Source organism: Carcharodon carcharias, chromosome 5, assembly GCF_017639515.1.
Source record: "Carcharodon carcharias isolate sCarCar2 chromosome 5, sCarCar2.pri, whole genome shotgun sequence".
In the NCBI taxonomy this organism is placed as follows: Eukaryota; Metazoa; Chordata; class Chondrichthyes; order Lamniformes; family Lamnidae; genus Carcharodon; species Carcharodon carcharias.
In genome coordinates, this window is record NC_054471.1 from 6,432,879 (window position 1) to 6,448,428 (window position 15,550).

The window sequence follows — 15,550 nt, forward strand, 5'->3', positions numbered from 1 at the left end:
CAAAACATCCTGAAACAAATATTGTTTGCATATTGCCTTTAACCTGAGTAAAAGTAAGACAAGGTGATTCAGAGGAGCCATTGTGTACAACAGAGATATCAGAAACGTCAGGATCCATAATGGGGATAACACAGAGCAAAGAGCCAACTGGGAGGGACGGAGTCGGGGAGAGGCCGTGGAGTGAGGGGAGAGGGGGTGGTCAGGGGGGAAATGGCTGGAGTCAGGGGGAGGGGGGGGTGGTGCCAGCAGGAGAGGGGCTGGAGTCAGGGGGAGGGGGGGGTGGTGCCAGCAGGAGAGGGACTGGAGTCAGGGGGAGAGGGGCTGGAGTCAGGGGGAGAGGGGCTGGAGTCAGGGGGAGAGGGGCTGGAGTCAGGGGGAGAGGGGGCGGTGTCAGGGGGAGAGGGGGCGGTGTCAGGGGGAGAGGGGGCGGTGTCAGGGGGAGAGGGGGCTGGGAGTCAGGGGGAGAGGGGCGGAGTCAGGGGAGAGGGGCGGAGTTCAGGGGAGAGGGTGGCGGAGTCAGGGGGGAGGGGCGGTGTCAGGGGGAGAGGGTCAGGGGAAGGGGGCGGTGTCAGGGGGAGAGGGGGCGGTGTCAGGGGGAGGAGGGGGGCAGGGGGGGGAGGGGAGTGTCAGGGGGAGAGGGGGGGTGTCAGGGGAGAGAGGAGCAGTGTTGGGGCGTGTGGGGTGGGGGGAGGGGGGTGTCAGGGGAGAGGGGCGGTGTCAGGGGAGAGGTGGGTGTCAGGGGGAGAGGGGCGGTGTCAGGGGGAGAGGGTAGGGGGAGGGGCTGTGTCAGGGGGAGAGGGGCTGGTCAGGGGGAGAGGGGGCGGTGTCAGGGGAGAGGGGCTGGAGTCAGGGGGAGAGGGGCTGGAGTCAGGGGGAGAGGGGGCGGTGTCAGGGGAGAGGGGCTGGAGTCAGAGGGAGAGGGGCTGGAGTCAGGGGGAGAGTGGGCGGTGTCAGGGGGAGAGGGGGCGGAGTCAGGGGGAGAGGGGGCGGTGTCAGGGGAGAGGGGGCGGTGTCAGGGGGAGAGGGGCTGGAGTCAGGGGGAGAGTGGGCGGTGTCAGGGGGAGGAGGAGGCAGTGTCGGGGGGAGGAGGGGGAGGTGTCAGGGTAGGAGGAGGCAGTGTTGGGGGGGGTGGTGTCACGGGGAGGGGGGGCAGTGTCGGGGGGAGGAGGAGGCAGTGTCAGGGGGAGGAGGAGGCAGTGTCAGGGGGAGGAGGAGGCAGTGTCAGGGGGAGGAGGAGGCAGTGTCGGGGGGAGGAGGAGGCAGTGTCAGGGGGAGAGGGGGCGGTGTCAGGGGGAGGGGGGGCGGTGTCAGGGGAGAGGGTGTGGAGTCAGGGGAGAGGGGGCGGTGTCAGGGGAGGGTGGTGGAGTCAGGGGTAGACGGGGCGGTGTCAGGGGGAGAGGGGGCGGTGTCAGGGGGAGAGGGGGCGGTGTCAGGGGGAGAGGGGGCGGTGTCAGGGGAGAGGGGCTGGAGTCAGGGGGAGAGGGGCTGGAGTCAGGGGGAGAGGGGGCGGTGTCAGGGGGAGAGGGAGCGGTGTCAGGGGGAGAGGGGGCGGAGTCAGGGGGAGAGGGGCTGGAGTCAGGGGGAGAGGGTGTGGAGTCAGGGGGAGAGGAGGCGGTGTCGGGGGAGAGGGGACGGTGTCAGGGGGAGGGGGGCTGGAGTCAGGGGGAGAGGGGGCGGAGTCAGGGGGAGAGGGGCTGGAGTCAGGGGGAGAGGGGGCTGGTGTCAGGGGGAGAGGGGGCGGAGTCAGGGGGAGAGGGGCTGGAGTCAGGGGGAGAGGGGGCGGTGTCAGGGGGAGAGGGGCCGGTGTCAGGGGGAGAGGGGGCGGTGTCAGGGGGTGAGGGGCGGTGTCGGGGGAGAGGGGGCGGAGTCAGGGGGAGAGGGGGCGGTGTCAGGGGGAGAGGGGGCGGTGTCAGGGTGAGAGGGGGCGGTGTCAGGGGGAGAGGGGGCGGTGTCAGGGGGAGAGGGGGCGGTGTCAGGGGGAGAGTGGCTGGAGTCAGGGGGAGAGGGGCTGGAGTCAGGGGGAGAGGGGGCGGTGTCAGGGGGAGAGGGGGCGGAGTCAGGGGGAGAGGGGGCGGTGTCAGGGGGAGAGTGGCTGGAGTCAGGGGGAGAGGGGCTGGAGTCAGGGGGAGACGGGGCGGTGTCAGGGGGAGAGGGGGCGGTGTCAGGGGGAGAGGGGCTGGAGTCAGGGGGAGAGGGGGCGGTGTCAGGGGGAGAGGGGGCGGTGTCAGGGGGAGAGGGGGCGGTGTCAGGGGGAGAGTGGCTGGAGTCAGGGGGAGAGTGGGTGGACTCAGGGGAAAGGCGGCAGTGTCAGGGGAGAGGGTCTAGAATTAGGAGAGAGGGGGCGGAGTCAGGGGGAGAGTGGTTGGTGTTGGGGTAGAGGGCGGTGGAGTTAGGGGAGAGGGATTTGGAGGCCGTGGGAGAGGGAGTAGGGTTAGGGGGACAGGGGGTGGGGTCAGGGGGACAGGGGGCGGTGTCAGGGGGAGGGGGGCTGGAGTCAGGGGGAGAGGGGGCGGTGTCAGGGGGAGAGGGGGCGGTGTCAGGGGGAGAGGGGGCGGTGTCAGGGGGAGAGGGGGCGGTGTCAGGGGGAGAGAGGCTGGATTCAGGGGGACAGGGGGCGGTGTCAGGGGGAGAGGGTGGAGTCAGGGGGAGAGGGGCTGGAGTCAGGGGGAGAGGGGGCGGTGTCAGGGGGAGAGGGTGGAGTCAGGGGGAGAGGGGGCGGTGTCAGGGGGAGAGGGTGGAGTCAGGGGGAGAGAGGGGTGTTGTCGGGGGAGAGGGGGTGGGTTTATGGGAGAGGGGGGTGGTGTCAGGGAGAGGGGGGTGAAGTTAGGGGGAGAGGGGTTGGGTTCGGGGAGAGTGGGTGGGGTTAGGGGAGAGGGGGTGGGGTCAGGGGGAGAGGTGATGGGGTTAGGGGAGAGGGGGTGGTGTTAGCGGGAGAGGGGGTGGAGTTAGTGGGAGAGGGTGTGGAGTCAGGGGGAGAGGGTGTGGAGTTAGGGGGAGAGGGGGTGGAGTTAGTGGGAGAGGGGGTGGCGTCAGGGGGAGGGGGTGTGGAGTCAGGGGGAGAGGGGAGTGGAGTCAGGGGGAGAGGGTGTGGAGTTAGGGGGAGAGGGGGTGGAGTTAGTTGGAGAGGGGGTGGAGTTAGTGGGAGAGGGGGTGGAGTTAGTGGGAGAGGGGGTGGAGTTAGTGGGAGAGGGGGGTGGCGTCAGGGGGAGGGGGTGTGGAGTCAGGGGGAGAGGGGAGTGGAGTCAGGGGGAGAGGGTGTGGAGTTAGGGGGAGAGGGGGTGGAGTTAGTGGGAGAGGGGGTGGAGTTAGTGGGAGAGGGGGTGGAGTTAGTGGGAGAGGGGGTGGAGTTAGCGGGAGAGGGGGTGGAGTTAGTGGGAGAGGGGGTGGAGTTAGTGGGAGAGGGGGTGGAGTTAGCGGGAGAGGGGGTGGAGTTAGCGGGAGAGGGGGTGGAGTTAGCGGGAGAGGGGGTGGAGTTAGTGGGAGAGGGGGTGGCGTCAGGGGGAGGGGGTGTGGAGTCAGGGGGAGAGGGGAGTGGAGTTAGGGGGAGAGGGTGTGGAGTCAGGGGGAGAGGGGGTGGAGTTAGTGGGAGAGGGGGTGGAGTTAGTGGGAGAGGGGGTGGAGTTAGTGGGAGAGGGGGTGGAGTTAGTGGGAGAGGGGAGTGGAGTTAGGGGGAGAGGGGGTGGAGTTAGCGGGAGAGGGGGTGGAGTTAGTGGGAGAGGGGGTGGCGTCAGGGGGAGGGGGTGTGGAGTCAGGGGGAGAGGGGAGTGGAGTTAGGGGGAGAGGGTGTGGTGTTGGGGAGAGGGGGTGTGATCTTAGGGGGAGGTGGGGTGGAGTCAGGGAGAGGGGGTGGAGTTAGGGCAGAGGGGGTTAGAGTTAGGGGGAGAGGGGGTGGAGTTAGAGGGAGAGGGGGTGAAGTTAGGGGGAGAGGGGGTGGAGTTAGGGGGAGAGGGTGTGGAGTTGGGGGGAGGGGTGGTTTCGGGGAGAGTGGGTGGAGTTAGGGGAGAGGGGGTTAGAGTTAGGGGGAGGGGGTGAAGTTAGGGGAGAGGGGGTTAGAGTTAGGGGGAGGGGGTGAAGTTAGGGGAGAGGGAGTGGAGTTAGGGGGAGAGGGCGGTGGGGAGAAGAGTGGAGTCAGGGAGAGGGGGTGGAGTCGGGGGAGGGGGTGGAGTTAGCGGGAGAGGGCGGTGGGGAGAAGGGGTGGAGTCAGGGAGAGGGGGTGGAGTTAGGGGGAGAGAGGGTGGTGTCAGGGAGAGGGGGTGGAGTCGGGGGGAGGGGGTGGAGTTAGCGGGAGAGGGCGGTGGGGAGAAGGGGTGGAGTCAGGGAGAGGGGGTGGAGTCGGGGGGAGGGGGTGGAGTTAGCGGGAGAGGGCGGTGGGGAGAAGGGGTGGAGTCAGGGAGAGGGGGTGGAGTTAGGGGGAGAGAGGGTGGTGTCAGGGAGAGGGGGTGGAGTCGGGGGGAGGGGGTGGAGTTAGGGGGAGAGGGCGGTGGGGAGAAGGGGTGGAGTCAGGGAGAGGGGGTGGAGTCAGGGAGAGGGGGTGGAGTCAGGGGGAGAGGGGCTGGAGTCAGGGGGAGAGGGTGTGGAGTCAGGGGGAGAGGAGGCGGTGTCAGGGGGAGAGGGGGCGGAGTCAGGGGGAGAGGGTGTGGAGTCAGGGGGAGAGGGGGCTGGTGTCAGGGGAGAGGGGACGGTGTCAGGGGGAGAGGGGGTGGAGTCAGGGGTAGACGGGGCGGTGTCAGGGGAGAGGGGGCGGTGTCAGGGGGAGAGGGGGCGGTGTCAGGGGGAGAGGGGGCGGTGTCAGGGGGAGGAGGAGGCAGTGTCGGGGGGAGGAGGGGGAGGTGTCAGGGGGAGGGGAGGCGGTGTCGGGGGGGGTGGTGTCACGTGGAGGGGGGGCGGTGTCGGGGGGAGGAGGAGGCAGTGTCAGGGGGAGGAGGAGGCAGTGTCAGGGGGAGGAGGAGGCAGTGTCGGGGGGAGGAGGAGGCAGTGTCGGGGGGAGAGGGGGCGGTGTCAGGGGGAGGGGGGGTGGATTCAGGGGGAGAGGGGGCGGTGTCAGGGGAGAGGGGACGGTGTCGGGGGAGGGGGGGTGGAGTCAGGGGTAGACGGGGCGGTGTCAGGGGGAGAGGGGGCGGTGTCAGGGGGAGAGGGGGCGGTGTCAGGGGGAGAGGGGGCGGTGTCAGGGGGAGAGGGGCTGGAGTCAGGGGGAGAGGGGCTGGAGTCAGGGGGAGAGGGGGCGGTGTCAGGGGGAGAGGGGGCGGTGTCAGGGGGAGAGGGGGCGGAGTCAGGGGGAGAGGGGCTGGAGTCAGGGGGAGAGGGTGTGGAGTCAGGGGGAGAGGAGGCGGTGTCGGGGGAGAGGGGACGGTGTCGGGGGAGGGGGGCTGGAGTCAGGGGGAGAGGGGGCGGTGTCAGGGGGAGAGGGGGCGGTGTCAGGGGGTGAGGGGCGGTGTCAGGGGGAGAGGGGGCGGAGTCAGGGGGAGAGGGGGCGGTGTCAGGCGGAGTGGGGGCGGTGTCAGGGGGAGAGGGGGCGGTGTCAGGGGGAGAGGGGGCGGTGTCAGGGGGAGAGGGGGCGGTGTCAGGGGGAGAGTGGCTGGAGTCAGGGGGAGAGGGGGCGGTGTCAGGGGGAGAGGGGGCGGTGTCAGGGGGAGAGTGGCTGGAGTCAGGGGGAGAGGAGGTGGACTCGGGAAAGGCAGCAGTGTCAGGGGAGAGGGTCTAGAATAAGGAGAGAGGGGGCGGAGTCAGGGGGAGAGTGGTTGGTGTTGGGGTAGAGGGCGGTGGAGTTAGGGGAGAGGGATTTGGAGGCCGTGGGAGAGGGAGTAGGGTTAGGGGGACAGGGGGTGGGGTCAGGGGGACAGGGGGAGGTGTCAGGGGGAGAGGGGCTGGAGTCAGGGGGAGAGAGGGCGGTGTCAGGGGGAGAGGGGGCGGTGTCAGGGGGAGAGGGGGCAGTGTCAGGGGGTGAGGGGGCGGTGTCAGGGGGAGAGAGGCTGGATTCAGGGGGAGAGGGGCTGGAGTCAGGGGGAGAGTGGTTGGTGTTGGGGTAGAGGGCGGTGGAGTTAGGGGAGAGGGATTTGGAGGCCGTGGGAGAGGGAGTAGGGTTAGGGGGACAGGGGGTGGGGTCAGGGGGACAGGGGGCTTTGTCAGGGGTAGAGGGGGCGGTGTCAGGGGGAGAGGGGGCGGTGTCAGGGGGAGAGGGGGCGGTGTCAGGGGGAGAGGGGGCGGTGTCAGGGGGAGAGGGGGCGGTGTCAGGGGGAGAGGGGGCGGTGTCAGGGGGAGAGGGGGCGGTGTCAGGGGGAGAGAGGCTGGATTCAGGGGGACAGGGGGCGGTGTCAGGGGGAGAGGGTGGAGTCACGGGGAGAGGGGCTGGAGTCAGGGGGAGAGGGGGCGGTGTCAGGGGGAGAGGGTGGAGTCAGGGGGAGAGGGGGGTGTTGTCGGGGGAGAGGGGGTGGGTTTATGGGAGAGGGGGGTGGTGTCAGGGAGAGGGGGGTGAAGTTAGGGGGAGAGGGGTTGGGTTCGGGGAGAGTGGGTGGGGTTAGGGGAGAGGGGGGTGGGGTCAGGGGGAGAGGTGATGGGGGTTAGGGGAGAGGGGGTGGTGTTAAGCGGGAGAGGGGGTGGAGTTAGCGGGAGAGGGGTGGAGTTAGTGGGAGAGGGGGTGGAGTTAGTGGGAGAGGGGGTGGAGTTAGGGGGAGAGGGTGTGGAGTTAGGGGGAGAGGGGGTGGAGTTAGTGGGAGAGGGTGTGGAGTCAGGGGGAGAGGGGGTGGAGTCAGGGGGAGAGGGTGTGGAGTCAGGGGGAGAGGGTGTGGAGTTAGGGGGAGAGGGGGTGGAGTTAGTGGGAGAGGGGGTGGAGTTAGCGGGAGAGGGGGTGGAGTTAGCGGGAGAGGGGGTGGAGTTAGTGGGAGAGGGGGTGGAGTTAGCGGGAGAGGGGGTGGAGTTAGCGGGAGAGGGGGTGGAGTTAGTGGGAGAGGGGGTGGAGTTAGCGGGAGAGGGGGTGGAGTTAGTGGGAGAGGGGGTGGACGTTAGCGGGAGAGGGGGTGGAGTTAGCGGGAGAGGGGGTGGAGTTAGCGGGAGAGGGGGTGGAGTTAGTGGGAGAGGGGGTGGCGTCAGGGGGAGGGGGTGTGGAGTCAGGGGGAGAGGGGGTGGAGTTAGTGGGAGAGGGGGCGGAGTCAGGGGGAGAGGGGGTGGAGTCAGGGGGAGAGGGGGCGGTGTCAGGGGGAGAGAGGGCTGGTGTCAGGGGGAAGGGGGGGCGGTGTCAGGGGGAAGGGGGGGCGGTGTCAGGGGGAGAGGGGGCGGTGTCGGGGGAGAGGGGGCGGAGTCAGGGGGAGAGGGGGCGGTGTCAGGGGGAGAGGGGCTGGAGTCAGGGGGAAGGGGGGGCGGTGTCAGGGGGAGAGGGGGCGGAGTCAGGGGGAGAGGGGGCGGTGTCAGGGGGAGAGGGGCTGGAGTCAGGGGGAGAGGGGCTGGAGTCAGGGGGAGAGGGGACGGTGTCGGGGGAGAGGGGGCGGCGTCAGGGGGAGAGGGGGCGGTGTCAGGGGGAGAGGGGGCGGTGTCGTAGGGAGGAGGGGGAGGTGTCAGGGGTGGAGGGGGCAGTGTCAGGGGGATGGGGCGTGTCAGGTGGAGGAGGAGGCGGTGTCAGGGTGGGGGGCAGTGTCGGGGGGAGGAGGAGGCAGTGTTGGGGGGGGCGGTGTCGGGGGGAGGGGGGGTGTCAGGGGGAGGGGAGGCGATGTCAGGGTGGGGGGCGGTGTCGAGGGGGCAGTGTCAGGGGGAGTAGGGGGAGGTGTCGGGGAGAGGGGGCTGTCAGGGGGAGGAGGGGGCAGTGTCGGGGGAGGAGGGGGCAGTGTCGGGGGAGGAGGAGGTAGTGTCGGGGGGAGGAGGAGGCAGTGTCAGGGGGAGGAGGAGGCAGTGTCGGGGGAGGAGGAGGCAGTGTCGGGGGGAGAGGGGGCGGTGTCAGGGGGTGAGGGGGCGGTGTCAGGGGGAGAGAGGCTGGATTCAGGGGGAGAGTGGTTGGTGTTGGGGTAGAGGGCGGTGGAGTTAGGGGAGAGGGATTTGGAGGCCGTGGGAGAGGGAGTAGGGTTAGGGGGACAGGGGGTGGGGTCAGGGGGACAGGGGGCTTTGTCAGGGGTAGAGGGGGCGGTGTCAGGGGGAGAGGGGGCGGTGTCAGGGGGAGAGGGGGCGGTGTCAGGGGGAGAGGGGGCGGTGTCAGGGGGAGAGGGGGCGGTGTCAGGGGGAGAGGGGGCAGTGTCAGGGGGAGAGGGGGCGGTGTCAGGGGGAGAGAGGCTGGATTCAGGGGGACAGGGGGCGGTGTCAGGGGGAGAGGGTGGAGTCACGGGGAGAGGGGCTGGAGTCAGGGGGAGAGGGGGCGGTGTCAGGGGGAGAGGGTGGAGTCAGGGGGAGGAGGGGGTGTTGTCGGGGGAGAGGGGTGGGTTTATGGGAGAGGGGGGAGGTGGTGTCAGGGTGAGGGGGGTGAAGTTAGGGGGAGAGGGGTGGGTTCGGGGAGAGTGGGTGGGGTTAGGGGAGAGGGGGTGGGGTCAGGGGGAGAGGTGATGGGGTTAGGGGAGAGGGGGTGGAGGTTAGCGGGAGAGGGGGTGGAGTTAGCGGGAGAGGGGGTGGAGTTAGTGGAGAGGGGGTGGAGTTAGTGGGAGAGGGGGTGGAGTTAGGGGGAGAGGGTGTGAGTTAGGGGGAGAGGGGGTGGAGTTAGTGGGAGAGGGTGTGGAGTCAGGGGGAGAGGGGTGTGGAGTCAGGGGAGAGGGTGTGGAGTCAGGGGGAGAGGGTGTGGAGTTAGGGGGAGAGGGGTGGAGTTAGTGGGAGAGGGGGTGGAGTTAGGGGAGAGGGGCTGTGTAGGGGAGAGGGGTGGAGTTAGGGGGAGAGGGTGTGGGTGTTCAGGGGAGAGGGGGTGGTGTCGGGGGAGAGGGGGTGGTGTCAGGGGGAGAGGGGGGGAGTCAGGGGAGAGGGGGGGTTGCGGGGGAGAGGGGGTGGAGTAGGGGAGAGGGGGTGGAGTCAGGGGGAGAGGGGGTGGAGTAAGGGGGAGAGGGGGGGAGTCAGGGGGAGAGGGGTGGAGTTCAGGGGGAGAGGGGTGGAGTCAGGGGGAGAGGAGGGTGTGTCAGGGGGAGGGGGGGGTCAGGGGAGGTGAGAGAGGGGGAGGGTCGGGTCAGGGGGAGAGGGTGTGGAGTCAGGGGAGAGGGGGCGGTGTCAGTGGGAGAGGGGCTGGTGTCAGGGGGAGAGGGGGCGGAAGGTCCAGGGGGAGAGGGGGCTGGTGTCAGGGGGAGAGGGGCTGGTGTCAGGGGGAGAGGGGGCGGTGTCAGGGGGAGAGGGGCGGTGTCGGGGGAGAGGGGGCGGAGTCAGGGGGAGAGGGGGCGGTGTCAGGGGGAGAGGGGCTGGAGTCAGGGGGAGAGGGGCTGGAGTCAGGGGGAGAGGGGACGGTGTCGGGGGAGAGGGGGCGGCGTCAGGGGGAGAGGGGGCGGTGTCAGGGGGAGAGGGGGCGGTGTCGTAGGGAGGAGGGGGAGGTGTCAGGGGTGGAGGGGGCAGTGTCAGGGGGATGGGGGGTGTCAGGTGGAGGAGGAGGCGGTGTCAGGGTGGGGGGCAGTGTCGGGGGGAGGAGGAGGCAGTGTTGGGGGGGGCGGTGTCGGGGGGAGGGGGGGTTGTCAGGGGGAGGGGAGGCGATGTCAGGGTGGGGGGCGGTGTCGAGGGGGCAGTGTCAGGGGGAGTAGGGGGAGGTGTCGGGGAGAGGGGGCTGTCAGGGGGAGGAGGGGGAGGTGTCGGGGGAGGAGGAGGTAGTGTCGGGGGGAGGAGGAGGCAGTGTCAGGGGGAGGAGGAGGCAGTGTCAGGGGGAGGAGGAGGCAGTGTCGGGGGGAGGAGGAGGCAGTGTCGGGGGGAGGAGGAGGCAGTGTCGGGGGGAGGAGGAGGCAGTGTCAGGGGGAGAGTGGGCAGTGTCGGGGAGAGTGGGCGGTGTCGGGGAGAGTGGGCGGTGTCAGGGGGAGAGTGGGCGGTGTCAGGGGGAGGAGGAGGCAGTGTCAGGGGGAGGAGGAGGCAGTGTCGGGGGGAGGAGGAGGCAGTGTCGGGGAGAGTGGGCGGTGTCAGGGGGAGAGTGGGCGGTGTCAGGGGGAGAGTGGGCGGTGTCAGGGGGAGAGGGGGCGGTGTCAGGGGGAGAGAGGCTGGAGTCAGGGGGAGAGTGGGCGGAGTCAGGGGGAGGAGGAGGCAGTGTCGGGGGAGGAGGAGGCAGTGTCGGGGGGAGAGTGGGCGGTGTCAGGGGGAGAGTGGGCGGAGTCAGGGGGAGGAGGAGGCAGTGTCGGGGGAGGAGGAGGCAGTGTCGGGGGGAGGAGGAGGCAGTGTCGGGGGGAGAGTGGGCGGTGTCAGGGGGAGAGTGGGCGGTGTCAGGGGGAGAGGGGGCGGTGTCAGGGGGAGGAGGAGGCAGTGTCGGGGGAGGAGGAGGCAGTGTCGGGGGGAGGAGGAGGCAGTGTCGGGGGGAGAGTGGGCAGTGTCAGGGGGAGAGTGGGCGGTGTCAGGGGGAGGAGGAGGCAGTGTCGGGGGAGGAGGAGGCAGTGTCGGGGGGAGGAGGAGGCAGTGTCGGGGGGAGAGTGGGCGGTGTCGGGGGGAGAGTGGGCGGTGTCAGGGGGAGAGTGGGCGGTGTCAGGGGGAGAGGGGGCGGTGTCGGGGGGAGAGGGGGTGGAGTCAGGGGGAGAGTGGGCGGTGTCAGGGGGAGAGGGGGCGGTGTCAGGGGGAGAGTGGGCGGTGTCAGGGGGAGAGTGGGCGGTGTCAGGGGGAGAGGGGGTGGTGTCAGGGGGAGAGAGGCTGGAGTCAGGGGGAGAGTGGGCGGTGTCAGGGGGAGAGTGGGCGGTGTCAGGGGGAGAGTGGGCGGTGTCAGGGGGAGAGTGGGCAGTGTCAGGGGGAGAGTGGGCGGTGTCAGGGGAGAGGGGGTGGGGTTAGGGGAGAGGGGGTGGAGTTAGTGGGAGAGGGGGTGGAGTTAGCGGGAGAGGGGGTGGAGTCAGGGGGAGAGGTGGTGGGGTTAGGGGAGAGGGGGTGGAGTTAGTGGGAGAGGGGGTGGAGTTAGCGGGAGAGGTGTGGAGTTAGCGGGAGAGAGGGGGTGGAGTTAGCGGGAGAGGGTGTGGAGTCAGGGGGAGAGGGGGTGGAGTTAGCGGGAGAGGGGGTGGAGTTAGCGGGAGAGGGGTGGAGTTAGCGGGAGAGGGGGTGGAGTTAGCGGGAGAGGGGGGGTGGCGTCAGGGGGAGGGGGTGTGGAGTCAGGGGGAGAGGGGAGTGGAGTTAGGGGGAGAGGGTGTGGAGTCAGGGGGAGAGGGTGTGGAGTTAGGGGGAGAGGGTGTGGAGTCAGGGGGAGAGGGGGTGGAGTCAGGGGGAGAGGGGGTGGAGTTAGTGGGAGAGGGGGTGGAGTTAGTGGGAGAGGGGGTGGCGTCAGGGGGAGGGGGTGTGGAGTCAGGGGGAGAGGGGAGTGGAGTTAGGGGGAGAGGGTGTGGAGTCAGGGGGAGAGGGGAGTGGAGTTAGCGGGAGAGGGGGTGGAGTTAGCGGGAGAGGGGGTGGCGTCAGGGGGAGGGGGTGTGGAGTCAGGGGGAGGGGGGTGGGGTCATTGCGGACGGGGCGGGGTCCATGGAGAGGGGGCGGGGTCAGGGCAGACTGGGCGGGGTCCATGGGGAGGGGGCGGGGTCAGGCGGACTGGGCGGGACCATGGCGAGGGGGCGGGGTCAGGGCCCGCTCCGCCTGCCGCTTGGGTGAGGTAGCGGTCGGGTTGATGGAGCCTGAGGGCCGGAGCAGTGAGCCGTGTTTTACCCGGCCTGGGGGGACCCTGTGTGGGGATGAGTGGGGCCCCGAGGCTGAGCGCCTGGACTCTTCCTATGGATCCGTGTCTCTGAGCGGGCGGCTGGAGGAGGAGGAGGAGGAGGAGGAGGCCGGGGGGCCCGGGGCCCGGGGGACCGGGGATGGCCCCGACCCCGGCCCCGACCCCGACCCCAAGGCCGACAGAGAGCGCCTCGACTCCTCGTACGGATCTCAATCCCTCAGTGAGTCGCTGAGTGAGGCTCTGCAGCGGGACTGCCGCCTGGGAGAGGCCGAGGACCGAGAACCGGGCCCTGGTCTAAAGGCCGGAGAACCGCTCAATCCCTACACCTTCCTGGGGGAGGACGGAGACTCGTGAGTAACCGGGGGGGGGGGGGGGGGGGGGGGAGGTGAGCCCGGTCCGGCCGCGGGGGGGGGGGGGGTGAGCCCGGTCCGGCCGCGGGTGGGGGGGGGGTGAGCCCGGTCCGGCCGCGGGGGGGGGGTGGTCAGCCCGGTCCGGCCGCGGGTGGGGGGTCAGCCCGGTCCGGCCGCGGGGGTGGGGGGCGGGGGCCGGTCCAGTCCGGTGTGTCACTCAGGGATTTATCCGGCCGGTTATTCCGTCCGAAAACTCTGCCTTCAACAGGAGGAGGCCATTCAGCCCATCAAGCCTGCTCTGTCACTCAGCAGGATCAAGGCTGACCATCCACTTCAATGCCTCTTTCCCACACTCACCCTGTACCCGTCATGTCACCGGTATTTATAAATCTGTCACTCTCTGTTTTAAACCTACTCTCTGGGGTAGAGAATTCCAAAGGTTCACCACCCTCTGAGTGAAAAGAATTTCTCCTCATCTCCGTCCTAAGTGGCTTCCTCCTTACTTTGAAATTGTGTCTCCTGGTTCTCCACTCCCCTGCCAGAAGGAACATCTTACCTGCAGCTACCCTGTCTATCCCTTGAAGTGTTTTGTAGGTTTCAATGAGATCACCTCTCATTCTTCGAAACCCTAGACAAAACAGGCCCCAGTTTCCCCAACCTCTCTTCATAAGACAGTCCCGCCATCCCAGGAACAAGTCTGATGTACCTTCGTTGCACTCCCTCTATGGCAATAATATCCTCCCTAAGGTAAGGGGACCAACACTGCACACGGTAATCCCGGTGTGGTCTAACCAAGGTTCTGTACAATTGAGGCAAGTCTTTGCTCCTCCTGGACTCAAATCCTCTTGCGATAACAGTTAACATACCATTAACCTTCCTGTTTTCTTGTCTGTTAGCCAGTTCTTTATCCATGCCAGTACATTACCTCTTATCCCATGTGCTTTAATTTTGCTAACAAAACTCCTGTGGGGGAGTTTATCAAAAACCATCTGAAAACCCAAGTACATGACATCCACTGGCTCCCCTTTACCAATTCTGTTAGTAACATGTTCAAAAAACTCCCAACAGGTTCAGCATGTTGGATTCCCCATTCACCTAGGGGAGGCTTTAAATGGGAGTGTTTGGGGGATGGGGACCTGAGCGGGAAATAAAGATAGAAAAGTAGAAAGCAAAAGTGGAAGGCAGAGGAAACAAGGGCTAACAGCAAAAAAGACCATAGTACAAAAAAACTCTGTCAAAATGTTAAAAAGACAAGTCTAAAGGCAGTGTATCTGAATGTATGGAGCATTCGCAATAAGGGTAGACAAATTAACAGGGCAAATAGATGTAAACATCTATGAAATGATTGCGATTACGGAGACATGGCTGCAGGGTGATCAAGGCTGGGAACTGAATATCCAAAGGTATTTGATGTTTAGAAAGGACAAGCACAAAGGAAAAGGAGGTGGGGTGGTGGTGTTGGTTAAGGATGAAATCAGTGTGATAGTGAGAAAGGATATTGGCTCAGAAAATCTAGATGTCGAATCAGTCTGGGTGGAGCTAAGAAGCATCAAGGGATGGAAAACATTAGTGGGAGTTGCCTATAGGCCTCCAGACAGTAGTGATAAGGTATTAAACAGGAAATTAGAGATGCATGAAACAAGGGTGCTACAGTAATTTATATACAGTCTGGGCAAATCAAATTACCAATAATACTGTGGCGGGTGAGTTCCTGGAATCTGTACGAGATGGTTTTTTTAGACCAGTATGTCGAGGAGCCAACTAGGGAACGGGCAATTCTAGATTTGGTATTGTGCAATGAGAAGGGGTTAATTAATAGTCTTGATGTGTGGGGTCCTTTAGGGGTGAGTGACCATAATGTGATAGAATTCTTCATTAGGATGGAAAGTGAAGTAGTCCGATCTGAAAGTAGGGTCCTAAATCTTAACAAAGGAACTATGAAGATATGAGGGGTGAGTTGGCTAAGATAGGTTGGGGAACTTCATTAAAAGGCAATGGCTAATATTTAAGGAATGAATGCATGCATTGCAACAGTTACACATTCCTTTCTGGTGCAAAGACACAACAGGAAAAGTGGCCCAACCATGGCTAACAAAATAAATTAAGAATAGTATTAGAGCCAAAGAGGAGTCATATAAAGTTGCTGGAAAAAATAACAAGCCTGAGGATTGAGAGCAGTTTAGCATTCAGCCAAGGAGAATGAAATATTGATTAAGAGGGGGAAAATATAGTACGAGAGTAAACTTGGAAGGAACCTAAAATCGGACTGTAAAGTCTTCTATAAATACGTAGAAAGAAAAAGATTAGTGAAGACAAATGTCATTTACAGTCTGAAACAGGGGTATTTAATATAGACAACAAGGAAATGGCAGAGCAATTAAACAAATACTTTAGTTCTCTCTTCACGGACAAATACTAGTGAACCAAGGGCCGAGTGAGAAGGAGAAATTGAAGGCAATTAGGCTTAGTTAAAAAAAGCTGATAAATCCCCAGGGCCTGATAATCTACATCCCAGGGCACTAAAGGAGGTGGCCATGAAAAAGGGGATGCGTTTGGTTGTCATCTTCCAAAATGTTGTAGATTTTGGAATAGTCCCAGCAGATTGGAGGGCAGGAAATATAACCCCACTATTTAAAAAGGAGGGAGGGAGAATGCAGAGAATTACAGACCAGTTACCCTAACATCAGTAGTCAGGAAAATTCTACAGCCTATTATAAAAGATGTGTTAACAGACATTTAGAAAATATCAATGGGGTTAGATAAAGTCAACGTGGATTTATGAAAGGGAAACCATGTTTGATAAACCTTCTGGAGTTTTTTGAAGACATATCTAGCAAAATAGACGAGGGAGAACCAGTGGACATAGTATATTTGGATTTTCAGAAAGCTTTTGATAATGTCCCACACAAGAGGTAGTGTGTAAAATTAACGCACATGGGATTGGGGTAATATATTGGCATGGATTGAGAATTGGTTGGCAGACAGGAAAAGAATAAACAGGTCTTTTTCAAAATGGCCAGTGGTGACTAGTGGAGTACCGCAGGGAGCAGTGCTTGGGCCCCAGCTATTCACAATATAAATCAGTGATGTGGATGAGGGAACCAAATGTAATATTTTCAAGTTTGCTGATGACATGAAACTTGGTGGGAACGTGAGCGATGAGGAGGGTGTTAGGAAGCTTCAAGATAATTTAGGCAGGTTGAGTGAGTTGGCAAATACATGGCAAATGCAATATAACATGGATAAGTGTGAAGTTATCCACTTTGGTAGGAAAAACAGAATGGCAGGGTATTATTTAAATGGCGATATGTTGGGAAATGGTGATGTACAAAGGGACCTGGGTATCCTTGTACACCAATCACTGAAAGCAAGCATGCAGATGCAGCAAACAGTTAAGAAGGTAAATGGTATGTTGGCCTTCATTGTGAGAGGACTTGAG

General features: G+C 64.3%; 1 protein-coding gene across 1 annotated transcript in view; it reads left to right on the forward strand.

Annotated features, from left to right (window-relative positions):
* Positions 1 to 11,646: 11,646 nt before the first annotated feature.
* The window catches only part of nfkbie (nuclear factor of kappa light polypeptide gene enhancer in B-cells inhibitor, epsilon), a 34,784-nt gene continuing 30,880 nt past the window's right edge, over positions 11,647 to 15,550 (forward strand). The window contains exon 1 of the mRNA XM_041187199.1: positions 11,647 to 12,111. Within this exon, the coding sequence (XP_041043133.1) occupies positions 11,714 to 12,111 (398 nt within the window). The 5' untranslated portion in view covers positions 11,647 to 11,713. The remainder of the gene's footprint in view (positions 12,112 to 15,550) is intronic.